Below are 20,040 nucleotides of genomic sequence, written 5' to 3'. Positions count from 1 at the left end.
GTGTAGCTGTAAGTTCCTATACAAAAATGCCTATTTCATTTTAAGTCAAGCATAATCCAAAAAGAAGGCAGCAGTTTGATGTTGGTGTTGGGAAATGATCCTTGGGCTCATAGAGTCCACTGCAGCCTTAGGCACTTCTTCAATATACTTTTAGTGAGGATGGATGCCCAGAGTCTGTTTTTGTCTTTCCCTGCTGCAGGCCATAATATGCTCCCAATTCTTAGTGAAACTGAGGTCTGCAATAAAAAAAGGCCACAAATCACAAACTGTAATGGAGAAGAGGATGGGAGCATTAGTCTGTGTAATGAGGGCTGTCTAATAGCAGCTTGGTTGTTAGAGAAATTGTCCGCTAATCCCAACAACTGGAAGTTACTCAGTGCTCCAAACATAGGCAAAATATTCAAAGGTCCTTGACAACCTGAGCTCTTCTGCACCCAGCTCAGCTATGTTTCTAGCCACGGCTGATTTCCTAAAATTCAGAGAAAGATGAGTGCCCTTGCTCTTCTTAAAACAAGGATATGGATCACCAGGTTGAAAAAAAGTTAAAAAATAAAGCATCTGTCTTTTGCTGTGACTAGCAGAAGCCTTAGAATTTAGGATATAAAAGTTAAAAGAGCAGCATGGGCAGTAACAAACGAGTGGCAGCAGCTGGGCTTCCTTACAGCGGTGGCAGCAGAGGTGACAACCCAATAGAGACACCTCAGCCATTGGTCCTTAATGACTGAGGTGTTCTGGGTCTTCCCACGAGCCTTCCAAGCTCTGCTCTGTTCTGTACAACAGTGCAGTTCTCCCACCCTGTTTGAAGGTCATGCCTTGAACCTCCTAACTTTGAGCCTAACTTTATACTTTGCTGATACCAGTACCTCAAATAATACTACACTTTACTGGATGTTTACCTCCCTGAAGAGATATCTTTACCTGTCTTTGCACTTTCATTCCATCAGGCTATGCAGGCTGAGGTCTTTTAATAGCTATCATGCTATTTCTTGCTTTCCTTGATTTTTTAATGAAGTATTTGGGGATGGTGACACCATATGTCCTGTAATGTTACAACTATTTGACACAAAATATAATTAAGTACAAAAATTTATGTTTGAAACAAAACTTGAGTGGCACTTATACCCTTTACCTGTGTGCAGGTGGAAACATTGAGTATATTTTTACCAATTCCTGACCAATGTTCTTTGAACTCTTTTCAAATACATTTCCAAAATAAAATCTTACAAAATTTTTAAGTGTATAACTGGGTTTTTTTGACGAGAGGTGTTTGCTTGAGTTTTGTTGTTGATGTTTTCTTATAGTGGAAAGTTTTTCCTGAATGTTCTGCACTGTATTTAGCCAGTTCATATTTTTCTCTTAAAGGAAAATACTGACTTAGAAACAAAACTTTGAACTGTTTATGAGCTTTGCAATTTTGAGTGAATACTATCATGTATGTTTATGCTGAAATCTAATTGTTGTGATAAATTTTCACTTTAAGTTGATAAAAACAATGTCATTTATTTAATTTTGAAGGAATTGTAATGTCTGGTTTCAGCTGAGATGAAATACATACATCAAGTACAGAACTAAATGAGACCTCAAAATGTGTAATCCATGACTTGTAAAGTTTGAATAAATAGCTCATACTCTCTGCAGCAGGCTGGGGAGTCAGTGCTCAATCCTTGTGAAGTTACATATATATGTATTCCCTTTGGAGTAATCTGAGTTCTTGAGACTATATGAATTTACGTCTTTTAATTTAATGAAATGGTAAATTATAAGATATCCTTAATGAGACACTGCTTGATTTTTCCAATGGAAAAATAGTTTAGAATATAAAAATTGTTGGCTGCAGTACATGAATTCACCCCTGCCCTTAGATGTGGAAACACATCTATACATACAGTGATCTGTTGCAATCTCATGTGTGATTTGCAGATCATTTAATAGAGGTAAGTACAATTTCTTCGCCATGATGGTAATTTTTTTATAAGTTGTGGAAAGCTAGGCAGTTGTATTGGTTTTTGAAGTACAAAAAGTTGGATAAAACTCTGTAATGCTTAAAAGAATCAAGATGGATTTAACAGCTGCAGCTGTCCTCAAACTCAGTATGTCACTCATTGCATAGTTTACTAAAGCAAATGTTTAAGACAACAGGAGTAGAAATTCCAGCTTCGTGTTTATCATGAGTGAATGGAAAAAATTGCAACTCAGCTCATCACCTAATCCTATGCTTTGAAGTATTTTTGAGTGAGAATATTAAAGTCAGAGATGTCAAAGGTGATGGGGGGGAAAAAACTAATGTGTTAACCATAGACTTAAATATTTGTCTGACTTTTCCCACCCATGACATTATCTTCCTTTTTTTTTTTTTTTTCTAGTCTGGATTATCCTGATGGCATTATTACAAATGGAGTACTAGTGGTAAAATATATTCATTACGATATTTCTTGTGTCTGAATAACAAGTGTTCATGTTTCTAACTCTGGAAACTTTGAGCTGTGTCCCAAAGCCAGTACTGCCACCTACTTTCTTCTATAAACCCATAGGCTCAGCACTATCAGGAGTTAATGAAGAAAGTGTTACAATGCTCATAAAAACAGTCCCATATCTTAAAACACTCATTAATTTGAACACAGCTCATCTTCTTTGCTTAACTGTCTCTCCAAGTTCAAGCAGCTCATGAGTTGTTCCTCTTTATTTCAGTTTTGGAAAGACACACCGTATCATTATTGCCCTCATGTTATCTGAAGACATGGATAATAATTGTCTTGCTCATTGATCAGCCAGAGGGGTTGGTTGGGAACAGTATGAATCACTTGCAATGACATCTACACTTCTCTCAATCATCATTTATCCTCTCTTCCTGCAGGCACGTGAGGTTTCCTGTTTGGAGGTTAGAGTGGATACAGGGAAGCTGAAGCAGCAATCCACAAGTGAGGTTATTGCTTCATTAGCCTATTGTTCTTGTGTTGTGATTCAGTCATTATAACAGACATGGAAAAAAATTAATAATCCATTGTGCATGTTGCTCTGTGTCACATAATACTTAGTTTTGCCATGCCCCACCTTGCAGAAAGATTGTATCTGTCAAAATTCAAGTTCGTCAAGTATTTAGTTATGAGGCAAATCTTAAACTGATGCAAAAATAGAGCCACGCATATTAGAATGAGAAACTTGGAAAAATTACGTTGGTTCTCTTTGTTTATCACTTGTTCAAAACAAATTTTTCTAACTAAGTGGGATCTTTAAAAATTATCTTATAACTCATATGTAGAAATCTTATCCCATATGTTTGATTTGGGCTTGAGCACGTACAAAGTTTCTGCACATTTAGGGTTCTGAAGGAGGCTCTTTCTTTTGCTTCTTTAGCAAAAGTAATACACCTAAGTTTAAATGTAGAGTTGTATCACAGGGGTCTCTGCAAGTTGCAGGAAAGTACTCTGCTACCATAGGATCACCGGAACAGTACTTTGTCTATAAAATGTAGCTCTAACAAATACAGCAGGATTCTTCACTAGTTTTAAAGTAGATTCAAATGAACAGTAGCTTGTGTAAAGCTGCTCTTGGGGCAAATCTCAAAAACTCATGACTGTTCTGGGTTAATTCATGGATTGAAAATTGACTTGTATGAGGAAACATTATAGGAAGTTTCAGACTGAGATGTAACATGGAGAGGAAAGGTTAGTGACCTAACATAATATGTTTTTTGGCCCTGATCTTGCAATAGAACAGCATATGATCTGTCTGTAAACATAAAGGCTTTTCTGTACAAGAACACAGCCTTCAAGTTGTTTCAGTTTTGGTGACATGAGGACACATGCCAAGTAGTCTGCTTGAGTTTTGGGTTTATAGAATTATTTGACTATTGATCTTAATACTATGAACCAGAACAGACTGCCATCAAATAAATGCCTTTAAACTGACAATCCTTTAAATCTAAATCTTGGTTTAATTTACTAATGGACAGCATCTAATAAATAGCAAGGTACAGTATTTTAAAAATCTGTGAATTCTGTATATTGATTATTTACACAGATTCACCAAGATATTTTATATCAGTTTTCAGTCTGTTTTGGCTACCTGAAGTCTACTTAGTCATTGTGGTATAAGGAAAATTCAACAAAAAAGTGTGCAGAATAGAGGTGGATTGGGTTTTTTTTATTAGATATGTATGTTTGCTTGTAATAGTTAAAATTCTGCTTGTTCCTTGCCTCTGTTTAGACCCTGAGCTCACATTTACAGTGAAAGGATCACATGAAGGAAGCCAGAAGATTTTGCTGGACTCTGGCCCCAGCCTTCATATAATCATATTTCACTGCATCATAAATGACCAGACAAGACTGGATATCCTATTGCCAGAAGAGGTAAGTTCTCCTTCTGTCTGTTATTATCCAAAATTAGAACAAGAAGTTAATAGAACCAGTAAACTGAACTAGCCTTCTTAGTGGAGAAGTTCTAGAGATGATAAACCTTTCATGTGTTAATACCCAATGCTTTTTACATTTCTTCAGCTGGCTGATGGAAATGAAACAGAGAAATCTGGGGTCCTTTCCTTCCCTCTGAATTCACTCCCTTTGCAGAAGGAAATAATACTAGAAGAGGTGAGTATTTTTAATATGTGCTTAATATTGTCCCGCTGGAAATGAAGTTACCAAGTAAACAAAATCACTGTATAAAATTGTACAGCTATTTATTAGAAATGTTAAAAAAATTTAAGGTTGTCATATTCACTTTTAAGGAAGAAGGTGTTAACAATTACTTCAATAATACAAAAATCGTTGCAAATCTGCATCCCACAGTTAGGATTAAGTGGATTCAAGGAACAAAAAATGACTGTTATATGCACATGCATTCAAAATAACTTTTTTTTTTTTTTTTTTTTCAAATATTGGTGTAATACTGGAATGGCTAACAACTGAAAAAAGACCAATCCAGATTATGAGCTTAGTTCAGATTTTAGTTTGTCTAAATATTGATATTGGGGGTTCTTTTGTGTGTATTTTTTTAAATTTTATTTTAACAAGGTAACTTCTCTCATTCTTGTTCTGCTTCTAAGTGTGCACACTGGGAACTGGTGTAAGCATGCAAGCTTGTGGCATGCTCTCTGCCCCAAACACACAGGCTTATTAGAGAAGAGAAAATTTGATTCCAGGGCAGGGAGTGACGCTTCTGTTAATTGTATAAAAATAATGTCCTTAGCCATATGATTTATTATTTGAGAACCACCTCTCTTAGTCTGAGCATTGCCTGAGCTTGAAGGAAAGAAATGGTTTAAAATTTGGTGGTAATTAGCTTTACCTTTCTCATTTTCTAGGATAATTCATTTCACTTGTGCTTGACAGCAAGAAAATGGTAAGATAGCCTCTTTTTGTCCTATCATCCAAGACTACTGTAAACTAGTTCTGTAGGCTTTTTCTGTGATAGGTGGGGAGATGAACACATACCGTGTGAGTGCTTTGTGTTGTGCTCACGTGGTGCATGAGGTAAGTGCAAGTCAGCTGCAGTTACAGGACCCTGCAGTTCAGTAGGAGCTCATGAGCCTTCATTCAGAGTAAATGAGCCTGCTCTGTGCCTCTTGTTCTCACACACGAATAAAACTGTACTATTCACATACTAATTTTATTTCCCATTTGTGCCAATAGTCAGATCTGCACAATGACTGAAATAAATTCTATCAGTCTTTAACTTTGCAAAATCACCAAAACAAACATAGGGTAGCCTGGCTTCTGCCCCTTCTGCTTCACTGAGCAGAATGGGGGCTGAGACCTGACCAGCTGCACCTCTGCCAACCCCCTTGCAGGGACAGAATTGCACCAGTGATAGGTAAAGTTGAAGACAATGAGGTTTTATGGTACAGCTGAAAACTTCCTATGTTTCACAGCACCCCTACTATTGGGTGATATACAGAAGGGAAGCAAGGTGGATTTTCACAGCATGGGAGAGCTTTGTGTAAATGGAGAGAGCTACCTGTACAACCTCAGCCCATAACAAAATACATTGACATGTAAATTTAACACACAGAAATATAGAAAGCAAGAAAAATTTTAATCTACTGCTAAAAGAGTTGTTTGGTTTTTGTAACGTAAATCATTTGACCTTATTCTGTTTTCAAAATGACACAGTGTGATAAATCAAAATTGCTGGGGAACAGAGGTTAGTAGCATTAATCCTTGAAACATTAATATTTGTGAAATATTGGTGAAAATTATTTTCAGGACAGAGTTTGCAGCCACCAGAGGGTGATATGACCCAGAAGATTTGGTCGATATTTAGTGTTCTTCTCACTGATAAGGGTATTTATGTTGCTGAAGGCACATAACATTAGCTGCCATTTGACTGGGTTTGCACCTTTTTCCTGAATTTTTTGCTTGTGCTTCACACTTCTCAAGGGAAAAAACTACATGTGTCTGCACATGTGAAAAAAAGAAGTGATGGATGTTCTTGTGTATTTGCAGGATGAAGCTTGCAAATGCTTATCTAGGAATCTGGTCAGGACACAGGTGAAAGGCTGGATTTCCCAAGACAGAGGGTGACCAGGGCATTATGCTTGATTTGAAGTTCAAGCTGCATCACATAACTCATTAGAACTCTCACTTTAAATGCTGCTAGTGGATTGTCAAAACCTGAGAACAAGTGATGATGTCATCACTTGAATTTTCCAGGATGTCATAGTGATAAACAGGAATGGATATAGAAAAAAGTACTTCTGAAATTACTCCTTTTGGTGCTCTTTCCCTGACTTGTGTGTCTTGTTTTTGTCTCCATGTTCACAAGAAATCTAAAGTACCTTGGAAACTCCTCTTCATCCTCACTGCTATTTCTTGCTGGCAGTACAAATGTTTGTTTTTCTTCCTTCCTTTATCAATATGCAGACTTGGAAATAACTTGTTTTACAGATTGTTTTTTGATTACCTGTCCTACAGATCTTGAAATCAGCTGTAATTGATGTGTGCATTGATTTGTCCCATTGTCTGTTCCAGCTCAGGAGACCTGGATGTACGTTTGGGGTTTAGCCTGTGCGTGGAAGAGCAGGCCTTCCTGCGGAAAAGGAAGAAATATGTTGCTGCTGCTCTGAAAAAGATTCTTAATTTGGAGGAGGATCTGAAAGAACATGAGGCAAGCCAATACAGTCTCTGGTAGCAACTACTCTCAGGATATCAAGGCCTGGCTCACAAATTCAAGCAAATAAAATCCCAGTTTAATTAATCCTGCTGGTGTGGGCCAGGCCTGGTCACCTAGGGCAAGAGATGAGCAAGAGAAGCAGGGACCTGTTAATGTGGCAGAGCAGGGGAGGCAGGATAATGTCTTTACAGACCCAAAAACTTCTCAACAGCTCCTCAAACTGTCCATTCCTCTTTATTCTTGGTATTGCTCATAGGAGGAAAATTTATAGTGGGCAGACATGGAACAGCTGGGGGATGCTTCCTGAGAAACAGAGGGCCTTAACTCAGTGACAGAGACATGGTGGCCATGGCACACGTGTAAAGGGTTTTGAGAGGAAGAAACAAAAGTTTTCACACAGACATCTGAATAAAAATTCTTGGAGGGGTTTCTGCAGCAAAAAAGGTGTATTGTTGGGAAAAATGAGGGATAGAATAAAACCATCGAGCTGGCAAAGAAGAGTGGTTCTTACAGCATCACTGAGTTGTAGATGAAATAGGTGATTTTAAGTTTAGCTGTATCACTCTAGATCCTGTTCCTGCCTCTGTAGCTGAGTAATAAGTTTTGCAGCTGCTGATGCCTGACTGGGTTGCTGACCATCAGAAAAGTACAAACATACCAATAACAATAACACTCTTTAGCTGACAGTTAACAAAAAGGAGTTCTGTGGAAAATATTATTCAAAAATATTAGTTTGGATTCAGAGCAGAGAATAATATGGGAAACAGAGTTTTCAAGAAAGCAGGAACAAACATTTTTACATGGCTAAGATTCTCCTCACACATAGAAAACTGTTTTCTAAAAACGTCTAATTACTCTGGCTCTCTTGTTCATGCGTTCAACTTCAGATTTATGGGAAAATACCCCCTCTACCTTGTTAGCTGACTTACATTTGAACTGAAAAAAAATCATTAGAATTTTAACTTAAAATAGATTAGAAAATGTAAACCCCAGAATATAAATTTTGGAGTTTATTCTGATTTTAGTTAAGATTATGAGATTTTCCTCATTATTATTTTATAAAATTTCTTAGATTTAAGATCTTGAAGAGTTTAGGGTAGGAACAACATCTGTTTTCTGGTGTTTTCTGTGCTTTTGTTTTTTCGTAGAGTGGGAGAATTATTTTCTTCATGCTCTATTCATTGACTTTAGAACACAGATTCCTTTATGAAATTGGAAGCAAATACTTTAAAGGTATAAATAGACCTTTTCCATGGGGCGTGTAAGCATCCACACTCTGGATGCCATCGGAAGCAAAGGGTGTACTAGATCAGGAAAAGATTAGGAGACAAATAGTCTGTCTCTTCAATTACACTTGGACCGTGGAGGGGGAAACCCTACCAATGACCGTGCTTCAGGACATAAAGTAATTAATGGCCTGGGGCCAGGAAGGCTTTGGCTATTGTGTGGTCTGGCTGATTACAGGGTGATGTGTGTTCCTCTGTGACACTGGTCATTGTTAGAGGCAGAATCATGGATCCATAATCTGCTCCGGTGTGGTAAATCCTGTATTTTCTATGACAGCTTCTAATAATACACTTTGAGAAAAATTCCAGAGTGGTGAGGCTGATTTCCAGTTACATGTTAAGTAAGCAGCTTCCCACCCCATCTGAGTGGGTAAGACATAAGCCTTCCCTCTCGCATCAATCAGGCAGCGGCAAACAAGCTTTTTCCAACAATCACATCCTTTTCATGCCAAGTAGCATCCCTGCTTGTATCAATGCCTGCAACCTGTTATCTGATTTCTGCAGTAAGGGTTGTTTGTGTCTAATACGTGCACAGCTTTTGCTCCTTCTGCCTTGCTGTGTTGAACAGGTGCCAGTGGTGGCCATTACGACAACTGGGGGAGGAACGAGATCACTCACAGCGATGTATGGCAGCCTGCTGGGCCTCCAGAAACTCAACCTGTTAGACTGCATTTCCTACATCGGAGGTTTATCGGGTACCACATGGTGAGAATGACCCAAACAAGGTTTATGTGTTCTCTGCTCAATATTGCTGGCTCTGTATAACACTGTTAGCTTATATGGCACTTAGCAAAGAAAAAGCATTTCCATTCTCCCCACAATCTCCTCTCTGTCCACCTGGAGCAAAGAAACAAAACATATGGATTAAGAGATCAATCACCACATTCATTAACTGCTTTTGCCACCCCACTGACTCAGTCTATGCCTGATATTTTCATCTAAATGCTCTATTGCCTTTTCATATTTTATCAATTATACCTTAGACTAAATGCAATGAATTTGTCTTTAGACTGGAAATTGAAGAAAGATGGGAAGAAGAATTTATGCCTGCCATTTTCTGGTTATTCTCACTTCCATTTTGGATTTACAGTGCATCTTCCTCTGGTAAAAGATGTATTTGGGGCTAGTGGAATTAATACTATCACAGAAAGTCCAACAAATTACATCAAGTTACTGACGTTGGAGAGACTGCAGCTATGGTGGCTCGTTGTGAAGTGCGCTCTTCCCCTGGTGGGCATAGAGCAGATGATGTCATACTTAAAATAACTGAAGTATTTAATCAAGTAGGTTCTAGGTACCTCCACTCCTCTACACCTGTTTGGAAGAGGAGAATTTTTTTCACTGAGGTGTGTGTCACTTTATGTAAGTCCAAATTTTAATGGTAGGTTTTTCTTTTAACTTCTTTGTTTTATGTGGAGATCTGAGTGTATCTGTCTGTGTTATGATTTCAAGGAGACAAGTAAGAATGGTCATAAAAGGACGTGCCCCAAACTGCGCAGTTTTCTTGTTGGCACAAGCCATTAGCAGACATATGGGAACAAATGCAGGACTAGAGCAGAGTAGTAGTGACTGCTCCCTAGAATTCTCCCCACCTTCCAAGAAACTGATTTGATGAATAATTGTGGAACCTTGTTATTTAATAGCCTTGGGTCTTGTTTTCTCCTCTCCCTTGAATTTCAAGATAAGTTTTGAGCCCATTTTATCATATCCAAACCAGCGAAGCTTGGAGGTTTTGTTTGCTCCTGAAATGAGCATATTTTAAGTGTGTTTACCTTTTAGTTGTGAACCCCGTAAGAATTAAGTTGCACAAAATTTTTCTGAAAACAAACCACAGCATTACTCCTCTTTCATTATTTTCTTCTAATGTTTCTTCAGGACCATGGCAAACTTATATGAAGATGCTAATTGGTCACAAAAATATCTGGAGGACGCAATCAAGGAAGCTCGCAAGCAAGTAACCAAATCCAAGATCTGCTGTTTTTCTTTGGATTGTCTGAAGTACTATTATAATGACCTGATGGAGAGGACTAAAGAAGGACATAACACTTCTTTCATAGACCTTTGGGGTCTTGTCATTGAATCCATGCTACATGATAAGGTACTCCTTTCTTCCATATAACTGCTGAGCTTCTATAGCTACAGTGGAGAAGAAAATAAATCCTGGCATGCCATTCAGTACTACTAATGCAAATAATTAGTTTAGCAGTTGATTAAATATTATATATTCAGATCCATTATTAAAACACTGATCTGGATTTGAAGAGAGGTTGACCTTGAACTGAAGGAGCCACGTCATACCAGTCAAAGGTATTCTTCCTCCTTAAAGAAAGAAGTACCCTGAGAAAAAATACTTTGAATTGTAAATTAATCACTTTGGGCATAAAATATTCTGACTAGAAGAGGCACTTAAAAGTTTGAAATAATTTACTTCTCTATCATAAATGAAGATAGATACTTATAAAGGGACCTAGGTATAGACTGCATATGGAGATGGCTCACATAGTAAGAAAGACCATTTTCTAAATATGGTATAAAGTTTTAAGAAATTTTATTACTTTAAAAATAGTGTATCTTAAGTAGTTTCATTCTGGCTTAAGTTTATACAATGAAGTTTTAAATTGTCATGTTCAATAGAATATATTAATGAAAATGCAAAATACCTTAAAATATGATCAATTCTTTGCAAAGACCCAGCCGAGGAAAGAACTTTACCATTCACTTAGCTGCATTATCTTTCCTGGAAATGTTTTTTTTTTTCTTGCTGAATCTACAATCAACTTCTCTGCATATCTCAAAATCTGAGAACTCATATAGGGTGCAGCTGCTTCTTATGGGATACTTGCCAAGTTTGGAATATCCCAGATATTTCTCAACAATCCAGTGACCTGGGAATGGATAAAGCTGATAATTCACATTATATTATTTGAAGTGCAAGTTGTTTTTCTCATTCCATTAACCCTTTTTAATCAAAACCAGAAAGACGAGCACAGACTCTCGGACCAACGGCAGGCAGTGGATAATGGCCAGAACCCACTGCCCATCTATGTGGCCATCAACCTCAAGTCCAATTATAGTGCCCAGGCGTTCAGAGGTAATGGTTATGATTTAGATTTCTTAACAAATTTGTAATTTCAATGGTCTAAACTAAAATGATATGGATACAATCAGCTTTAATAATAAAATAGTCTTTTCATTCTAATTGCAAGTAACGCCCCAATAAACCATTATGTTTTCAGATAATAATGACTGAAACAAACAAACAAAAAAAAAATCCAAACTTCTCTAGTGTTTAGAATTTGAGTTCTTCATTTTTCTAGAAGTGGAAATGTAATTATACCACAAAACCTGCTAAAGTCACAGTTTATCCTGTCACAAAAACTTTGTAATGAAACAAATTCTTATGATGATTCCACGTGGTCTTATTTTAAACAATTAAAGAAAAAACTTTGAATTTTTGGGTCCAGGGTCAGGAAAATCACTATTTCCTCTACTATTAATTTTCACAGTATTTGTTTAACATGAGCAGCTAAGTACATGACACCAAGTGAATGCTAAGCTCTCTGGCACTAGAGCCCTAAAGGAAACAAGTTATGCATGAGCAACACATACTTTGGGGTAAGATTAACTATATTGAGGGAATGCTTGTGGTTTCATTCAGACCAGGGCTTTTTTGCTGGAGGTTGCTGTATCACAGCCTGGGACTGCCCTGCCATGGTGTGGAAGGACCTCATGTCATCGATACTGCCGGCAGTACAGATACAGCCATGGCTGGTGAATGGCGTGCTATGAATGAGCCAGTGTCTTTCTCATTGTTTGCTTCCTGGATCTCTTCTGTTCAGTGTTAGCTAACATGGTATTGCTTTTTCATGATCTGGCTGCTGTTGCCATAGAGTGGCTGGAGTTCACTCCTTATGAAGTTGGTCTCCTGAAATATGGAGCGTCTATTCACGCAGAACATTTCGGAAGTCAGTTCTTTATGGGCAGGATGGTGAAGAAGCTCTCAGAGACTCGGATCTGCTATATGCAAGGTGACTATTGCCTAGGGGGGAAGGTGGTCTACTGGAGAGACAGCTGGCATGGGCGAGTATGTGGTCTGTGGTGGACAGCACTGGGAAGACACCGACAGACAGGTTGAGCAGGTGTGAGTTTACATTAGCAAGGACATACCTACTAGGTACTCCCACAAAGGTATCCATACAGACAGAAAGGAAGTATCCAATGGGAAGAACTGAAGGTATGTATCAATTAAGATTCTTCCAAGGCTACTCCATCAATCAGCTTCTCTTCCTCTTTCACGTTGCAGGCATGTGGAGTAGTATATTTTCCATAGATGTGATGTATGTCTGGAATTTGGCTGCTGATTCAGAAGATTTTTGGTGCAGATGGACCAGAGACAGAGTAAAAGATATTGGTGAGATTTTTAATTTTTTTGCACCACTGGTATATATTGCTTATGTTCTGTGAAGATGTCTAATGCATAAAGAAATGCTTTCAAAGTGAGAAAGTAAAAGATGAGGAAAGTGAAGCAGAGATGTCAGCTAAGAATTTTTTTTCTGCCTGATTTAAAACTAAATTGTGCTTCTTTGGGAAAGCTTTGGAAAAGCTGTACCTTCTTCTGAAGGTCAGACAGACAACAAAACCAGTCTCCAGAAGACATATAAAAGTCATGCTATATCAAGAACACATCTTAAAAGTCATGTTATATCAAGAACACATCTTAAGATTGTTAAATTAGGATATGGTCCTCCTTGGCCAATAATAACATGGGTAGAAAAAACGGCTCTTGCAGAAGGCTGTTTTCTCCACTGAGCTGCCCATGGAGAAAGCTTCCTCTTGCTATTAATTGCACAGGGAACCTGGAGTGACTGGTCTCCTAACTAAGCTGGTGTTGCTGCTGGGTGGCACTGACATGCATTCTGAAAGTGTCCTGTTGAAAGGCCAGTGCTGTCCTCCTGTATGTGTTGGGACTTGTCTCTCCCCTCCACCACATGCTACTGTAGAGGTTGGGCATCATTTGAGGAAACTTAGAGTAGAAGGTGGTGCTTACTGCCTGGCAGCCTGCTGCCTGCAGGTAGCTGTCATTTAATTCACTGTCTAATGCTGAGTTTTATTTGGTGGCATAGACCTTAAGGGCTTATAACTGTGTTTGGTTTACCTTTGGAGTGGGGGATGGTGATACTCCATTTTTTAAAATACTGATCATTTCAGAAAACTATCCTAAACATAAAATTTCTTCTTTCCATCTTGCAGCAGAAGAACCCTTTCTGTCTGTGAATCCCTATGAGGTAGACACGTGTCTATGCACTCCCTCGAGCATCCTCTCCTCTACTCTGCGAGATGTCTTAACAGGACGCCCAACAATTGCACAGTATCCTAATTTTATCAGAGGCTTCCAGCTGCATAACAAGTATCTGGAGAGTGAAGGATTTTCTACCTGGAAAGGCACAGTAAAACAGCCTGTTTTTCAGTAATATTCTAAGGAGGTTTGGGTTTTGGAATTCACTTAGGATTTCCAACAAAGAGGAAGAGACAAGATTGACTTCTGAAATGCCACTTCTTCCTTTACAAATGGAAAACATTAAAGCCAGATTTGAATAGTATTTCCATTTTGGTGGGGGCTGTTGAGGGGTGAAATTGAGGGGTGAAATTGTATCTGGTGATCTGGGAATTTTGTTCCTGTGGATAAAGTAAGCTCAGCCTAAGGAAGCAGGAGAGATCTCCCCTTTAGGGCTAAAGCAGTCTGCAGTGCCCAGAAAGAAGGGAAGAAAAAAGCAGTAGCATGTCACTTACTCCTGTAAATAAGTGCAACTAGAGTGAAAGGAAGACAGGAACAATAAGGGACAAAATTCTCCATACTTCACTCTCCACCTTCCTTCAGAGGAGAAATCAATCTTGTGCTTTATTTGTTGTAATGAGAAATAATTTTGTTTCAGACACAGTGATAGACTCCTTCCCAAATAAACTGATGGAAACAGCAGACAATGAGCTCTCCCTTGTTGATACTGGCTTTTTCATTAATACCAGCTACCCTCCACTTTTAAGATCAAAGAGGGAGGTGGATGTCATCCTGCATTTGAATTACAGTGGAGGGTCCCAAACACTGGTAAGAAAAGCCATGGTATCTGAGATGTTTTTCCTTCATGGTCTTTTGGTCTCTAGCACTCGTCAGGTAAAACACCTAATTTTTCAGTACTGGAAGGACAATTGGATTATTGTTATCTAATTTATTATTTAGATCATTAGGTGATTTATTTCTCAGTAACTAAGAAAGATATTAGAAGAAAATGATTGATATAGGCATTTTTAAATCATCATGGTCTTCACTGGATTCAAGAATTTTGAAAAACTGGTGGATTATATTCTGGGTTATATTATAAAATGATAGAGTGTTCTGAAACTCTGCTACTGATTTGTGTTATCCTTGTACTGAACAAATTACAAAGGCAATGGAAAGTCCTGACAATATTTTAACAGATTAAAAGAGAAAACCTGTGTCTTGGCCTTTATACCTCATACCAGTCTTAGGGAAATGTAGTGGCTAATGCCAGATTGATTAATAATTAAAAGAATATAATTAGTGTTGCATATATAATGATAATAATATAAAATTAAACATAGGTATATAGTAAATGTAGCTGTTGAAGGTTTTTGGTTTTTTTTATGAGGTCATAAGATATGTTGATAGATATTTGTTAATAGGGAGTCATTATCAAGCAACACCAATTATGCAGAGGACAGAAAGATTGGGAGAGTGGTAAATAATGAAGAAGTCAAGACAAGGATGCAGAATAATCTGGACTGATGTGTTGCTTCTCCATTCTTGCAGTTTCTTTGCCTTCCCCTTCTGAACTGGTTTCAATGGAATTATAAAATTAGACCTGTGGCTTTTGGATTCATTTTCAAGTTCAGAGAAAGTGACTATTTTCTTGTTTTGCCTAAAGCAACGTGGAAAATAAGATAAGCTACAGCGTCTGGTGTGGTTATGATTGTTTCCATCTGAAATTTAATGTCTTGCCAGAGGAAGATTCAAACCTTAAAATATTCCTGTTAGCTGCTGGAGTTTAAAATATCCAGGTCTCTGGATCAGTTTTGATTGTTATAAGAATTTTAAATTTTTTTTTTTTTCCATTCATCCAGCCTCTGGATCAGATTGCGAAGTACTTCTCAGAGCAAGAAATTCCATTTCCCAAAATTGAGATAAGTGAAGAAGACAGGGAAAACTTGAAGGAGTGCTATGTGTTTGAAGAGGCTGACAGTCCACAAGCTCCAACAGTGCTTTTTTTTCCCCTAGTAAATGACACCTTCAAAAAATATAAAGCTCCTGGTGAGTCATCTTTGATAGCAATTTTAATAAAAAGTTGTTTTCCTTGTGAATCCTTTCTATTTCATAAAGTATCACTGTCATCTCTGACCTTTCCAATGCCAGCACGGGTCTCATCACTGACAAACATAACTGGTCTGTGTCACCATGTCTGAACTATATGAACTCCTGAATCTTTTCTTAAAGCACTTGAGATTAATATAGGCACTTATTTCACAGGAGCTACTAGAGATAGTATGAAGGCAAAAATTTCAATATATGTACACCATGACAGGTAGGTTCTCAAGCTGTTTTACTCTACAGACATGGACTTGTTGTGCACTCCTGCTTGCCAACAAAGATGAGGAAAAACCTTCTGCTGGTTTTGGTGTTGAGTCCATTCATCCAAGTTTTTTTCCACATATTTAAAAGTGATCTCCCAGACTGAGGCCTGAGGTCTTTGGTTTTAATTGAATAATATGCTCTGTCTGAGTGAAATAATTTCTCCTGAACTTTCAGTGAGATGGTTATTATTTTATCTAGTACAAGAGTATCTGGTTTCCTTTTTGCTTGTGCTTTTCTAGTTTGGGTAACAAAGACTATGTTGTCCCAGCAGTGGTCTAGCATTGTTGCTGCAAATGTTGTTCTAACTTCAAGCTGTTTGGGTGATGTAAATGTCAAATGGTGTAAAATCATATTTGGACAAAGGCTTGATCCAGATGCTGAAGAATACAGTGCTACTAGCACAGAACTTTTACTTCCCTCTGGCAAATTATACCTCTCCTTCCTTCCTTTTCTACCTATAATTATGTAAATACTGATAGGAGCCACATACTGCACTAAAACCTTATTGGTGAATCTCCCTGTGGTTCGTCCCCTTAGGTGTGGAAAGGAGTCCTGAAGAGATGGCTGAAGGCAAAGTTGATGTCTCCAGCATCCTCTCCCCATTTACGACAAGGGAGGTGTGTTTCAGTGAAGAGAATTTTGACAAACTGGTGAAACTGACTGATTACAATGTCCTGAATAATGAGAAGTTGATTATTCAGGCCTTGCGCGTGGCAGTGGCACGAAGGAAGCAGCGGAATTATTAGCCACCACACACTAGCTTCAAATTTTCATGTGGTATTTCTTGGGTTGTCTATGGTTTGCTGAGGTCAAGATGTTTGATTCTTATTGGTGATACTTGCAGAAATCACATCGTCCTAAGGACATTCTGGACTCCACCCTATTTACATGGCTCTTCAGACAAAAAGATTGGAATTTACCAGTTGTTTAACCCAAAACAAACTTCAAAGCAGAAAATTCGTTTTTAGTTTTGTTACCAAGTTACTTTACCAATTGCTATATATATTCAATATAAATTATTACAATGTTGTGTAAGATAATAATGAAATATGTGGCACATTAAAATTTGTATCAAAATAGTATTTATGTGGTGGATTTTCTGTGTGGCACAACAACAATCCCTTGAAATGAAATTCTTTGATGAAAAACTAATCCACTGTGCTGGTCTTGCTTATTTAATTATTGAAGGTTATCTTCTCTGATTTGATTGTCTGTCCACTATGAGATTTGTATTTAACTGTCTTCATAAATCTTTGAAAATAGGCTTCTTAAGTTAGTATCAATGTTGTAAAAATTTATACAGTTTTCACCAATAATAAAAAGTACCCCTGAATTAGGTCATCTTTGTTTCAGGAGATCAAACATATCCTGTCTGAGCTGCTGTTCACAGAACCCCTTATATTCAGCCTAAGTAGTAGACATGTTGCCCAACTTTCCTTCACTTTTCTCTTGGAGTTTCTGCTGACTGTGCTGTCTCACTCATCTTTACCTGCCTTTACTGTTCCTGAAGGATGACCTTGTGATTTCTCCCAGTGTTTCATAAGATGGGAAGTGGCTGCTAGCTGTCTGCATAGAATAGGGCAAAGCAAGAGACCCTTTAGGGATCCTTTCCAGACATACCTTTTACACCTGTTCAACACTTACAGGCAAATGGTCTTTGCAGGGATTGTCCTGAGAGATTGGTTTCTCATTATCAAACATCCTAGAGGTCTTCTGGGGGACAGTAGTAGCCAAAGGCTTCTCTCACAACTCTCCAATGGGCAGGTCATAAGCTCAGTCTTTCACAACATCAGCCTTGCACTGTGGAGCTGTGATTCATGGATAGATTAGTCACAGGAGCTCAGAAAATGTTTTGGATTATCTTCCTTTTGTTAATAAAAGACTCCCACCATTGCAAGGAAATGCAGACAGAGTCAACAGGGCAGAATTAGTGTTGAGATCAGGATAGTCTTGACTATGGTCAGAAGTGACAAACTTGTTTGTATGGAATGAAGTTCTAGGTAATGGATGGAAGGAAAGGATTCTTTGATTTTTTCCTAAAAAACACCCCCAGCTGATGGGGCATCTAAGAGCAATTTGGGTGGAGGAGGAGAAGGAGTGGGCAATGTTTTTCACTTATGAGCATGTTCATTGTGTTCATACACCTGAAACTCTTGAAAGAGCATGGTGTAACCCTGTTCTCAGGTACAATATTGTATGTTTAAATCTAGATTTTTGTCTCTCCATATCTGAGGCAGCTGTAATTAAGGTTCTGCTTCAATACACTAGAACAGCTAACTCATGGGGTGCCTCTGGGTCCTTTCTAGAGATACGTTTGGATTTACTGTCATGGTTTCCTAGACCTTTTTACCAGGAATGAAACAGAGTAGGATGGAGGATGTTTCACTCTATTTTACAGGGTAAACTTACTCAACAATAGGATGGAAAAAAGCCAGGTAGGTGCAATATGCAGCCTGAACCTGATTAACACTGCTTTTCATTGTGTCCTGCTGGCTGATATGGCACCCACCTTTCCCTTTTTGAGAGTTCCTACTACTCTCAAGCTCTTCAATTTCTCCAGTGTTTCAATATTGTCTTTTTGAAACATAGTACCAGTTGTGATTGTTTTCTATATATATTTATTTTTTAATTTCAAGATATTCAAGATCACTGATAAAAACATGCAGACTTGTAACTGAGCTTTTGCCATTCTCTAGGAATATCTTCCTTTTGGGTTATCTTCCTTTGACTACTGCTTTTTGTGATGTTTTAGTTACTCATCTTTAATGTGTTCAAAGTTTGTCTGGGTGACATTTGTTGGAGCTAGTTCTTAGGTTAGAATGTCTTAAAATGCCAAATATTTTAGGAAATTATAATTATATCATGTCATTGAAATTACCTTTATCAACTTGTTCTCAATTCATTGCAAAGAGAAATGAGATTATTTTGAAATTGATTGATCTGTTAATTTTTATAATAGCAAGGATTATTTTAAAAAGACAAAATGAAAACCCAAACTCTCATTTTTTTACTTCTTGTGTACTAATTTTGTGTACTCCCTCAATGAGGCAGGGACCACCTCACATGATGTGTAGTCTCCTGTGCAGTGAAGTCTTATAAATGTGAAGACATAAAGAATAAGTGAGAACATGAGGAGTAATTAACATTGATTTCAACATTAATTTCACCCTCCCTAATATGTCCTCTTAGAGGTTATTCACTGAAGCATCTTAATTCAGATACACAAAGTAACAAAATTTTTGAGAAAGTGAGTGAGCTTTTAAAGCTTTTTCTTTACAAGGGAAACTCTCTTACATGTTCTACAGGTGTCTTGGGAATTGTTTCATGTGATACTTGTCACTGCAAAATCTGCTTGGCTGAAAGACAATTTACTGCTTGAATACAACAAAATAGAAGGTGAGATGGGGATAACAAAATTTCTTTCAGATGTGTCTTTACTTAGAGACCACGTACCATCTATAAGCAATAAAAGCTGCAAAAAGGCTTTTGTATGCACATTGGTGTGTTTGGATGCCCTTGGCCAAAGAAGTCTTGGGCAACCAGATGGTCCCTGACTGCTGCCAGTCACCTCCCCACAAGGCACTGCAGTTTGACAGCACACCTGTAGGCAAGAGCATTGTGGCCTCCTCAAAAAGTGATGAGGATGCTTTAAAGTGTAAAACATTTGCTTGGTGCCTATAACCATGAAGGGAAGATCACTTTTCAGTCTTCATTTCCCTCTACAACTGCAAAGACCATCCATCTGCAGTGCCAGAACCTGGGTGCTTTGGAGCAGGTGTGCAGCCTGCACTCAGCTCCCGGGCAGCGAGGAGGAGGAAGAGGAGGAGGAGCTGGGGATTGCTCAGGTGGCGGTGGCGGGGTGAGGCTGCGCTGAGTCAGGCACTCACACACCTGCCTGCCGGCTCCTGGCCACTTAAAGCACAAGGAGCTGCCCGGCTGAGACTCCTCTGTACACATCCACTACCACATTTCACACCTGGCTCAGACAGGGAAAAGACCACG

At 38.2% G+C, this 20,040-nt stretch overlaps 1 protein-coding gene across 1 annotated transcript in view; it reads left to right on the top strand.

The window, feature by feature from the left end:
* The window catches only part of LOC309573940 (cytosolic phospholipase A2 epsilon-like), a gene marked incomplete at its 5' end in the record, with an annotated part of 31,837 nt that extends 15,004 nt beyond the window's left edge, over nucleotides 1-16,833 (top strand). The window contains 15 exons of the mRNA XM_082283207.1: nucleotides 2,364-2,406; nucleotides 2,855-2,918; nucleotides 4,207-4,349; nucleotides 4,497-4,586; nucleotides 5,300-5,337; nucleotides 6,966-7,101; nucleotides 8,962-9,098; nucleotides 10,269-10,491; nucleotides 11,370-11,484; nucleotides 12,284-12,421; nucleotides 12,697-12,804; nucleotides 13,644-13,835; nucleotides 14,327-14,496; nucleotides 15,531-15,717; nucleotides 16,576-16,833. Of these exons, the coding sequence (XP_082139333.1) occupies nucleotides 2,364-2,406; nucleotides 2,855-2,918; nucleotides 4,207-4,349; nucleotides 4,497-4,586; nucleotides 5,300-5,337; nucleotides 6,966-7,101; nucleotides 8,962-9,098; nucleotides 10,269-10,491; nucleotides 11,370-11,484; nucleotides 12,284-12,421; nucleotides 12,697-12,804; nucleotides 13,644-13,835; nucleotides 14,327-14,496; nucleotides 15,531-15,717; nucleotides 16,576-16,784 (1,993 nt within the window). The 3' untranslated portion in view covers nucleotides 16,785-16,833. The remainder of the gene's footprint in view (nucleotides 1-2,363; nucleotides 2,407-2,854; nucleotides 2,919-4,206; nucleotides 4,350-4,496; nucleotides 4,587-5,299; nucleotides 5,338-6,965; nucleotides 7,102-8,961; nucleotides 9,099-10,268; nucleotides 10,492-11,369; nucleotides 11,485-12,283; nucleotides 12,422-12,696; nucleotides 12,805-13,643; nucleotides 13,836-14,326; nucleotides 14,497-15,530; nucleotides 15,718-16,575) is intronic.
* Between the last annotated feature and the right edge of the window lie 3,207 nt (nucleotides 16,834-20,040).

This window comes from Coloeus monedula (genome assembly GCF_965178545.1).
Source record: "Coloeus monedula genome assembly, chromosome: 6".
Taxonomy (NCBI): Eukaryota; Metazoa; Chordata; class Aves; order Passeriformes; family Corvidae; genus Coloeus; species Coloeus monedula.
This window is presented reverse-complemented; position numbering and strand designations above follow the sequence as displayed.